The sequence below is a fragment of the Cucumis melo genome, chromosome 2 (genome assembly GCF_025177605.1).
Source record: "Cucumis melo cultivar AY chromosome 2, USDA_Cmelo_AY_1.0, whole genome shotgun sequence".
NCBI classification, from domain to species: Eukaryota; Viridiplantae; Streptophyta; class Magnoliopsida; order Cucurbitales; family Cucurbitaceae; genus Cucumis; species Cucumis melo.
The window spans coordinates 22,801,784-22,813,610 of NC_066858.1; the positions used below are offsets into that span (position 1 = coordinate 22,801,784).

The following is an 11,827-nucleotide window of genomic DNA, read 5'->3' on the forward strand; positions in this document are numbered from 1 at the left end:
TCACTTGCCCATCGTCGCTTGCCCATCGTCGTTTGCCCTTCGTCGCTTGCCCTTCGTCGCTTGCCCTTCGTCGGTCGTTGTCCAGTGCATTTCGTCGCTCCTATTCGGACCATTCAATCAACTTCGAGCGTCTTATTTAGGTGAGTTTCATGTATAACCGATTTTCAATTTATCTGCTGTAAGTAAATGTTTGTTAGGGTATTTGGTGCTATTTTCATCCGTAATTGTCTGGTTTTTGGAATTGGACTTATTTGCCGTAAATTAGTTTAGTCAAATTTTGGTTTTAGGTTCTTAGAAAGTTCAATGTTCAATGGCTAGTGAAAAATGAATTGAACTAGAGGATGAGGATTTAGTTGGATCAAATAGAGGAGGAGTAAGCAATAGGAATAGAAGGAATTAAGGTTTTTTTTTTTTATCTCGCATTTTTTTTTTATCTCGCACTTATCTCGCACGTATCTCGCACGTTCCAAACTTTCACTATTTATTTCAAAATCAACTTGGTACACCTCCTAATCCATTTAGAGCTATTCTTTGCATGTTTAGTAACTCTCTTAGGCCCTCATGCTTTATCTCGCACGTATCTCGCACGTATCTCGCACACATCTCGCACGTTCCGAACTTTCACTATTTATTTCAAAATCAACTTGGTACACCTCCTAATCCATTTAGAGCTATTCTTTGCATGTTTAGTAACTCTCTTAGGCCCTCATGCTTTATCTCGCACGTATCTCGCACACATCTCGCACGTATCTCGCACACATCTCGCACACATCTCGCACGTTCCAAACTTCCACTATTTATTTCAAAATCAAATTGGTACACCTCCTAATTCATTTCTTTACATCTTGCACGCATTTTGTAGGTTCTTAAGTTCAAATCAATTTTTTAAGATACAAAAGTACTTAAGGTAGTTTAAGGATGGCACATGTTCGGATTTTAGTGCGTCACGGTGGTGAATGGGATGAGGGACGAAGAAAATATGAAGGAGGAGTGTTAAAAGGCATTGTTGTCCCTAAAGAAATAACACACAAAGATTTACAGTCTGAACTATATGACCTTGCAGAAGTTGACCCTACAAAGTTTGACATAAAGATAAGATGTATATATGAGATCAAAGGGGAAAAGGAAGCTCCTCCATTTGAGTTAAGCAATGACCGTGATTTGAAGTTTTATATTCTTAGTGAAAATCCATTGGAGGTCCCCCTATACCTATCGTTTGAGCCTACAAGCAATCGAAGCATGAAAGTGTTAAACAAAGATTACAATTCAGTATCTGGGAGCAACCAAGTTCAAAATTTAAACCCTCATCCTCCTCCAATTGGAATGGATAGATTAGATGAGAATGAAGTTGATATTGGTGAAGTCGAGGGTGGCTTGTGTCATAACATGATAGGGACCAATTCGGCTATATGGGAATCATATGAGTCATATCATTCAATAGATGATACTTTTACATTGGAGTCAGTTGAGATGTACAATGAATTGTTTGACATCCCAGAACAAAGAGATGCTCCTACAAAAGATTGCAAAGGAAAAGGTAAAGTTGACTACAGGTCCTCTAGTCGGAAGTTGAAGACAAAAGGAAGTGGCTGGTCGGAAGAAAGCTCTACAAGTGAAGAGTTGGATGTAGGACAAATATTTTTTTGCAAGAGAGATTTGTCAATGAGATTAAGTGTGTTGGCAATGAAAAAAAATTTTCAGTTTGTAGTAAAAAAGTCTACAAAAGAGGTTCTTTTCGTTAGATGCATCGACAACAAGTGTGGTTGGAGATTGCGAGCGGTTAGACTGAAGGATTCAAATATATTCAAGATTAAAAAGTATGTGAAAGTTCATTCATGTTCTCTTGAGTTTTTGAATCGTGACCATAGGCAAGCAAAATCTTGGGTTGTTGGAGAATTAATCAAGTCCAAATTCAAGGGGCCCGGTCGCATATACAAACCACGTGATATCATAGAAGACATGAGGCAAGACTATGGCATAAATATGAGTTATGAGAAAGCATGGCGTGCCAGAGAAAATGCATATGAACGAGTGCGAGGGTCTCCTGAAGAGTCATATAATCTTTTGCGTAGATATGGTGAAGCACTCAAATTTACAAATTCAGGTACAATATTTCACATGGAACTCGAAGATGATCGTTTCTTTAAATATCTTTTTATGGCTGTTGGTGCATGTGTTAGAGGATTCTTAAATTGCATTAGACCGGTCATAGTCATGGACGGAACATTTCTTAAGAACAAATATCGGGGTCAGTTGATAGTGGCCGTTTGTTTAGATGGTAACAATCAGATCTATCCTCTAGCCTTTGGAGTAGTTGATAGAGAAACAGATGACTCAATACAGTGGTTCTTAGAAAAATTGAAAGGTGCAATAGGGGAGGTGCCTAATCTAGGCTTTGTGACAGATCGGAAAACATGCTTCGCCAAGGGTATTTCATCAGTTTTCCCATCTGCATTCCACGGCCTTTGTGTCCAACATTTGAGTCAAAATTTGCATGATAAATATAAGAATGACACGGTTGCTACTTTGTTTTATAATGCATCGAGAACATATCGTGAATCAACGTTTGTTGAAGCGTGGAGACATCTTCTTTCATTTCCTAATGGTTCAGGGAAATATTTAAATGATGTTGGAATAGCACGATGGTCTCGTGTTCACTGCCCAGGAAGACGGTATAACATGATGACAACAAATATAGCGGAGTCCATGAATTCTATACTGAAAGAACCTAGAGATTTGCCTATTGCTTCATTCCTTGAAAATGTTCGAGCTTTGCTACAACGTTGGTTTTGGGAGCGTCGAGAAGAAGGCATTAAAGTGACGTCTACATTGACCAAATGGGCAGAGTTAGTTATTCAAAAGAAACAAGAAGGAGCTTTGACAATGAAGGTCAACCCAATTGACTGTTACCAATTTCATGTCAAAGATTTAGATAAGGAGGAGGTCGTAAACCTTCAGACTAAAGAATGCACTTGCAAGGAGTTTCAAGCTGAGCAACTACCATGCTCACATGCCATTGCTGCAGCACGGGTTCGTAATATAAATGTTTATAGTTTATGTGCTAATTATTACACTAATGAATGTTTGTTGGCTGCATATGCGGAGGCCGTCTACCCAGTTGGGAATCAGTCAGATTGGAAGACAAGCGAAGACTACGTACATATGACTGTTTTACCTCCAAAAGTAGTCAAAAGAGTTGGTCGACCGAAGAAAAAGAGGATTCCAAGTGTTGGTGAAGCTCCGAAATTGCATAAGTGTGGTCGGTGTAAACAAATAGGTCACAACAGATTAACGTGTACCAATCCAATTTCATATACCGACAAGTCGAGCATACAAGATTAGAAATTTCCCTACCAATGTACCAAGTATTACACTAATTAATGAATGTTTGTTAATGATGTGTTTTCTTAATGATTTGTCCCAACATTCTTACTTTCTGTGCGTCCAAATGGATGAAGAAGACGAAAATAACGATTGACTTATTCATTTAAGAACACAAACACTGGTTTTATGATCGTTTAAAAATAACTAAATGTTCGTTTAAAAATATGTAAACGATCGTTTAAAAATAACTAAACGATCGGTTAAGAACAACCAAACGATCGTTTGAAAACAACTAAACGATAGTTTAAAACAAAACTAAACGATCGGTGAAACAAAACTAAACGATTGGTCAAACAAAACTAAACGATCGTTTAAAACAACCAATCGATACCTTGAAATTAACTAAACGATCAGTTAAACAAAACTAAACGATTGGTCGAACAAAACTAAACGATCGTTTAAAACAACCAATCGATCGTTTGAAATTAACTAAACGATCGACTATAAAAAACTAAACGATCGTTTACATAAACTAAACGATCTTTTGAAACAACGAAAGACACCCGCGAATTGTTTACAACCGCGATTCAACATTTCAAAAAAAGTATGCGAATTTACAATATTGCCCCTTTGGTAAAAACGACCGATATATATATATACGTTCCGCCTTCTCACTTTTCGTTTTTCGTCACTACGCAATACACAACCGCACTGATCACACCTTCGTTTTCTCTCAGTCCATTGTTCTCTCAGACCATTTTTGTCTCAGTCCATAGTTTTCGTCAACGTTAAAAGGTATTTTCCCGAACTTTTCCTACTATAACGTTACACTTTTCCTTTGTTTATATTTCAAACGTTTCAACTTCTGTCTTCAAAAACTATCACTGTGTTCTTATATTATTATTGTGAAGCGTTTAGGGTTTCGGGTTCGACTTCTGTCTTCAATATATTATATTCATTTCAGGATGGCTGTACCTAGCGAAAAGTATTTCCCTGCCACTGTGTCATGCCAAGTGCACAAGATTGGCAGTCTTATTAAGGATAAACTGACCAAGGACCAGCTGCAAATGTTCGAAAAAACAATTTTTGGTCCATTGCTGAATGTGAACATGGTATTCAACGGCCAGTTGATCCATCATTTCTTGCTGAGGCAGATACCTGAAGACGGTAACGCAGATGGAATCTGTTTCTCGGTTTTAGGGAAGAACGTCCGTTTTACCCAAAAGGAATTCAACATCATAACTGGATTGTGGCCAACAAACAATCCATTGGAGAAAGATTGCGATAGCAAGCGACTGCAAAGTCTTCTATTCGGATCAGAAAATAAGAAAGTAATAACATGCTTGGAAATTGAGGAAATTTTCAAGAATTTTGAGTTTACAAATGATGACGATGCTGTGAAGGTCGCCTTGGCCGTCTTTATAGAAACTGTGATGGTCGGGAAGGATAAGAAAACACAGTTTGACATGGACATTTTGGGAAGAGTTGATGATGAAGAAGCATTTAAAAGCTTCGATTGGTCAACTTTCTTCTACACTCGTCTGCTCAACAGTTTAAAGACAAGTCTCCAAGGCAAAAAAGAAGCATACGAGCTGAAGAAGACACGAAGTTCCAAAGCAGTGTCATACTATAACATCAAAGGCTACGTCCTTGCTTTTCAGGTGATTTTTATTTCTTCATACACTTTAAGTAAATGCCAATTGAACATCAAAGTTTAACATATTTGTTTAAATGTTGTAGGTGTGGGCTTATGAAGTACTCTCAACCGCAAATGAGCACCTGGCCACAAGAAACAGTAAGGGATTAATCCCAAGGATATTGAGATGGAATTGTACACAAGCTCCATCTTACAAAATGCTGCAGAATAACATATTCGACAACAAAAATGTAAGTAAAACCTGTCAGTCATCGTTTAATATAATTACACAATCCAATAATACAATTACATTGCAGACTGTTGTTCAACCTAAACTCAAGATGTCAACCCAAGAGAAGGCTTTCATGGAGAGTCGAATTCGAGGGGATGATAACATGCAAATGGAGGAGGATGAATCCATTGGAGCAATGAACAACAAATCATTGGAGCAATCAGACTCATCTCCACAAAGAGAACAACTCTCACCCCAAAGGGAACAAAGTCAAACAGTGGCTGAGGAGTCTGAAATGCATCCAATCACCAAGAAGAAACATTTCAGATCAAAGAAGTCCAATGACAAAGAAGAACGAAGTCATTCAAAATCCTACAAGAAACTGAAGAAGGAAATAAAAGAAGTTCGTAAGGATTTATCCACACTGACTTCTATAGTCTGTAGGATGGATGACACAATCACAAAGCAGTCATTGGAGCTGTATGAAATGAAGCAGATGCTGGAGAGATTGGTCCAGGTAAAATTTGTTTTCATCATACATTAGATAAACGATCGTATAACTTTGATAGACGATCGTTTATCAAAGTTACTCGATCGTTTAACTTCGATAGACGATCGTTTATCAAAGTTACGCGATCGTTTACTTTTATATACACGATGGTTTAACAATACATTATTTTTTTAATTTTATGTTCGTTTTTATTTGTTTGTTAGAATCAAACTGAAAATCAAGGGAATGATCATACTGATCAGAATGACAATGAGTATGTTGTTCAAGAACAACATACTCAACAACAACCTACTGAACGTCAAGAGGAAACCCAAAGGTTAACATTTCATTCATTGTTTACTAGTTTATAAATACCTAACAATTGTATTTTTTTTTCTTATTCTCATGTTTCTTCTCATTTTGTTTAGGGAACATGAAGAGGAACGTGGTAGTGATATAAGCATAGACGGTAGGGATGCAGACTTGCTAATGACTATAAGAGATATATCGGATAGTCTAAGTCATCAAATTCAGAAAGAATCAGACCTGCCACAGATGATTACTACCCTTCCATATGTGAGCCAACCTCTTGCACTTTGTGAATTGGCTCCAATGGATCAAACTGTACAAATTGTAAATGAAGAATCTCAACTGGTATGTATACACAACAAATTTGTAGTCGTTTGAATGAATAGTTTGTTACTTGTTTAATACGATTACATTGCAGGAAACAACAAAAAAACAGGTTGAGATGAAAAAAAATGATGAAGCAGTTACTTTGGTTGAAAAAGAACCAGTAACTGTGCCTGATAAAGATGTGGAAGAAAAACCAATAAAGAGAAGAAAGCTATGTAAAATAGCAAATAAAGAGGTGCAACATGAAGATGAACAAGGTAATCCACCCACAACATCTGCTCAGATCATATCAGTATCTACAACACCTGTCCCAGATGTGGAAATCAGAGAAGTAGATCCATATAATCCGATGTGGAAAGTGGATCCAAAATTATGGAAGGGATACTTGCAATGGAAAAAATCAAGAAAAACAACCCATGAAGAAAGGAAAGTAGTCTCCACAACCAGAAAGAAAGACTTTTTCAGACAGCTTGAAGAAAACACATGGGTACATGGAGACGTAAGTACTCTTCCCAAACGATCGCTTATATTTGATATACGATCGCTTCTATTAACTAAACGATCGCTTCTATTAACTAAACGATCGTTAAGTTAATATTACACGATCGCTTACTACGTAAACGATCACATGTACATTTCTTATGCGATCGCTTATCCTCTCCTTTCATTCATTAAACGATCGTTTATTTTTTCTTTGTAGACATTGGATCTGCTATTCGCCCACTTGCAGAATAAAATGTTGCATCTCAAGCACCATTGCAAGCGTTCTTTTAGAATATTACATTCCTCTTTTCTGGTAAGTTGTTATTCTTTAATTTTTTTTTTTGTATACAAGTTAAACTGCATCATTATATTCTGATTAAATTTTGACTTGTTCTTGAAGACTGGAATCAATAAACCAGACTGCATTGTTTGGAACCACATTTTTGATACTCATCTGGTGACACCAGATAATAAGAAAGCTGAATGGACAGACCCAACAGCACACCTAAGTATATGGACAGAAAAAGATGTCGAATACTATTTCAACACTGCTGTTGGTGATTACAACGACATACCAGGGTGGGGAGATGTCAACTACGTGATTACCTGCATCAACATAAAAGAACACTGGTTGGCTATTGCAGCTGATATGAGAAAATGCAGGATCTACGTGTTCGACTCAATGCCAAATTATGTTGAGCAGAAACTTGTTGATGAAGCTCTTCAAATGCCTGCACGATGCATTGCCTCACTCGCGATTGCAATTGGAGTCAACCTCCATTCAGATCGTTTCACATATGGCCCTTGGCCAATACGCAGATCGAAGGCCACATTACAGAAAGGGCGTTCATTGGATTGTGGAATTTTCTGTACCAAATTTGTTGAATGCCTTGTAACTGCTAGTGACCTTGGTTGTCTAACTGTGCCAAACATGAAACTGTTTAGACAACAATATGTGCTGGAACTTTGGGCCAATAAATACTTTTGTTAATATTTGTATTCGTTTATATAATTTTTTTATGTAATTTTTATAGAGAGAATAACATATTATAATTTTAAACTTTGTTATAAAATAAATACTTTGTGATATTTTCAATTAAACGCGACCAAAATTGAGAAAGAATATTTGAGTTAATATTTGTATTCGTTTAGATACATATCACAAAATATTCGTGTAGAGAAATACTCATCGCGCACATATGTATAAACGATCTTCTTAATAAACGATGTCTAAACGATCTTCTTAATAAATGTCAAAAGTCTAAGCGATCGTTTAGTAAAGTCTAAACGATCGTTTGGTAAAGTCTAAACGATCGTTCGGTAAGTGTAAACGATCTTCTTAATAAACGATGTCTAAACGATCTTCTTAATAAACGTCAAAATATTAAGCGATCGTTTAGTAAAGTCTAAACGATCGTTTGGTAAAGTCTAAACGATCGTTTGGTACAGTCTAAACGATCGTTTGGTAAAGTCTAAACGATATTCTTAAAATCATAAAAAAATTCAGCGATCGTTTAGCTACAAGTAGTTTTGCAACATAGAGAATAATCGATACTACTAATTGAAATGCAACATACACAATAATAGAACAGCCAATTGATACTTGTGATTTATGTTAATATTTCAATACATAGGAGTGTTGGTTGGTCCATACTTGAAATGCTAATTGTTTTCTAAAGTATGACATGTTTTCTTGACATAATGTATCTAAACCAACACCAGCAGCTATGTACTCAAAATACTTAATTGCGAATACGCCACAATCACAATTATTTCGTTGAAGTGGAATTGGGTCAACAATGACAACTGGCCAAGGTTCCTTGTATGTCGATGATCTACCTCTCCTATCAAAGAAGCCAGTACTATCTAACAACTTTGGCACCAACTGTCGAATGGGCAGTAATATGTTTGTCATCTCTTCGGCAGTTGTAAGTGACGGAAGCGAATCCCATACCTTCACTTGACAACTTACCAAATCCAAGCATAATAGAACCCAATGGTTGCCATGGACATTGAATGGAGAGTAAACGTAATCAACACTTGCCCAAGGATCTTGGAAGTCCACTTTTGACCCGACAACATAGTCAACCAACCTATACTCTTCGTCCCAGTCAAACGGGCGATTCTCTTTAATACATTCTTTGTATAGGGGCCACTTCGAAACTAAAATGCGCTGCAAAGAAAAACATACAAACGCAAATATCAGACCGAAAGACAAATATCAAACGCAAATACATACATAAAGTAACGAGACGATTACAAACCATAAAGATTGTGTCCGCAGTTGTGAAGTTCTGAGAAGAAGGTATCCCGGCTGCCTTAATCTTCAAGCGAATGAAAAGAAAAAGTGCATCCAAATGCTAATACAAACAAAAGTAAGCAGTAAATGTATAGAACCATAACAATGATAAAATTATAATTGCATAAATGATAAGATAATCCCATACCTCATCCGACAACCACCGGCGACACATAAACAAGTCTCTGAAAAAAGCCTTCGATTTTTTCCCATGAAAGGTTTCACGCAGCTCATCGTCTGTACGCTTGTCTGTAATCCACGCTCGAAGTCTATCTAAATGGACGTCAAGTATTTTGTGCATAGGATCATAAACAATTGCTTCAGACTCAGAGGTGCTGGTGGTTGATGTCAGAGACCGTTTAGGTAGAGTTGTGAATGGGGTTGATAGGTAAACACTTGCACGCTTCCTACGGGCGGGCCGAACGTGTGGTCGTTGAGTGAGAAATGGTTCTATCTCTATGACGTCCTCATCGTCAACGACATCTATTGGCTCCTCTAAACCAATATCAACCTTCTTCTCCAACACATCTTCGTCACCCTATGGAAGCTCATAATGCATTAGTGTATATAATGATAGAAATTAAACATCAATATTAGCATGAACATGGAACCAAACCTTCTTTTTAACTTCAATGTGTTCATCCTCCAAGCCTTCGGACACCTTGTGGTCCCCTTCGTCACCCTATGGAACCTCAAAATGAATTAGCGAGAACATGGTTACCAAATATGAAACAACTAACGTGAATACACTTAACAGTTTCATTCCTAACCTTTCTTTGAAGTCCAATGTGCTTCAATATGGTTGACATCAGGCCCTTCAATTCGTCAATATCGGATTTTATAGTATTAAGTTGGCCTTCAACAACCGCTACTCGATCTTGGAGATTTCGAATAGCCTTTTTCATCTTAATCTTGGACTTCTGTTTCTTACTCTTTTTCAACTCATCTTCATCGTTAACAACTTCTCGTACTCTTTTTGAACCACCATTCTTCGACTGAATAATGGTAGATGAGCGGAAGTTTTCAAAAAGTTCACCTGAAGCAATTTTCAATTGCTCCTCTTCAGGTGTCATCTCAATGACCGCCTTAATTATAAACTGCAAATAGAAAAAGGCAAATGTATTTAGGACAAAGAAATAAGCACAAAATCACGCGATCCTTAAGTAAGTTACTATTGCTTGCTACTTACCATTGGCGAGTCAAACACCTGGCTTATAGTTTGGGACTTTGGTGATTGTTGGCACACCCACCTCAGCATTCGTGGTATGGCATGATCGTTTACTTTATCTACACCACATCCAATGATGGTTGGTATAGACTCATATGCCCAAACCTATTCCACATTTGACAAACAAGTTTAGAAAGTGCCACAAGATATATATAGATATATAAACAAGTGGTTATACAATCGTTTGAAAACAACTATACGATCATTTAACATAACTAAACGATCGTTAAAAAGAACTAAACGATCGTTTAAATAACTAAACGATCGTTTAAAATAACTAAACGATCGTTTAAAATAACTAAACGATCGTTTCAAATAACTAAACGATCTTTTTAAAGTTTTGAAGTAAGAAGTAAGAAGTCAAATACCTGTAATGCATGCGGAAATCCATTGATAGTATATTTTTTTGTCTGTGTTGATTTCTTCTTTCCCTTGGCATATTGCTTGTCCAAGGCTCTTTTCAATGCACTTAGCGTGCGTACAAAAACAATCCGACCCCAATCATAATTATTAAATGAATTCCAATCATCAGCAATCTTCAAAAAACCAATGTCCACTTTGGTTCGCCTATCTTTTCCCAACAAAGATATCTCTATAAAGTAGACTAAAGCTAATTTGACGATATCATCGTCATCACCCTCGTATTCCAAAAATATATCTTCTAAGTCGCTAACGTAAACACAGTCCTTGTCTTTGAAAAACTTCTCCAACAGTCGACTGTTCCCACCCAACTGAATATAGTCCTCTTTAGGACCCCATAGTCCAGTTACGATGTTAAACTCTCTCCTACCGAAAGTACAAACAACGCCCCCTAGTAGGAAACTTATAGAATCCTTTCCTTCATCTTCCACCTCCCTTAACAGTAAGTAGTGGATGAGTGGCCCATTGAAGACAATATTTAGGTCCAAAAAGTGCCCAAACTTTGTTTTCCTAAATAAGGCTAATTGATCGGGTTTGAGTTTGGCCTTAATATTATGTGTTGTCTTTTCCAAATGAGACAAACAGCTTACTAGGGAATAAAAATGATGGGAAGGATTAATCTTGTAGAAGGGTCCGTCGGTCGATGTTGAAGTCGATGTCATGATTCAAGCCAAGAAAAAGCAAATATATTGAAAATGGGTTACAGATAAAACTCACTGAAATAAGAGAACACGCTCAAAGTTGATTCTTAGGTTCGAAAAGGAGAAGCGACGAAATGCACTGGAGGACCGACGACAGACGAACAGTCGGAGTATCTTCGAAGAGCAGAGCGGGAAATTTGAAAAGCCAAAGAAAGGAGATGTTTTTTTTTTTTTTACTTCAGGTGTTCTATGCGAAAGAGAAGGGAAAGCGAACGTGGGTAGGCGAAACAATCAATAGAGAGCGATAGAAATTTAATGAAGGGCATTTTTGTCTATTCACACCCAAATTGTCCTAAAAGTCTTTCTTTTGAAAACTTGTCCCAAAATTCATTTAAATCTCTTTTTTTAACCTATTTTTGGCAATTTCCCTTCAATATA

General features: G+C 37.1%; 3 protein-coding genes across 3 annotated transcripts; 1 reads left to right on the plus strand and 2 right to left on the minus strand.

Moving 5' to 3' along the window:
• Positions 1–5,999: 5,999 nt before the first annotated feature.
• Positions 6,000–7,844, plus strand: LOC127148309 (uncharacterized). Its single transcript, XM_051081792.1, has 5 exons — positions 6,000–6,019; positions 6,111–6,336; positions 6,410–6,817; positions 7,019–7,114; positions 7,202–7,844. Exons 2-5 carry the CDS (start codon positions 6,172–6,174, stop codon positions 7,790–7,792), a joined length of 1,260 nt encoding a protein of 419 aa, XP_050937749.1. The 5' UTR covers positions 6,000–6,019; positions 6,111–6,171; the 3' UTR covers positions 7,793–7,844.
• Positions 7,845–8,387: 543 nt separating this feature from the next.
• Positions 8,388–10,192, minus strand: LOC127148113 (uncharacterized). The gene is made up of 5 exons (XM_051080979.1): positions 9,871–10,192; positions 9,717–9,782; positions 9,249–9,638; positions 9,066–9,161; positions 8,388–8,974 (listed from the first exon to the last, which is right to left on the minus strand). Exons 1-5 carry the CDS (start codon positions 10,171–10,173, stop codon positions 8,417–8,419), a joined length of 1,413 nt encoding a protein of 470 aa, XP_050936936.1. The 5' UTR covers positions 10,174–10,192; the 3' UTR covers positions 8,388–8,416.
• On the minus strand, positions 10,188–11,800 carry LOC127148114 (uncharacterized). The gene is made up of 2 exons (XM_051080980.1): positions 10,697–11,800; positions 10,188–10,433 (listed from the first exon to the last, which is right to left on the minus strand). Exons 1-2 carry the CDS (start codon positions 11,408–11,410, stop codon positions 10,272–10,274), a joined length of 876 nt encoding a protein of 291 aa, XP_050936937.1. The 5' UTR covers positions 11,411–11,800; the 3' UTR covers positions 10,188–10,271.
• Positions 11,801–11,827: the final 27 nt, after the last annotated feature.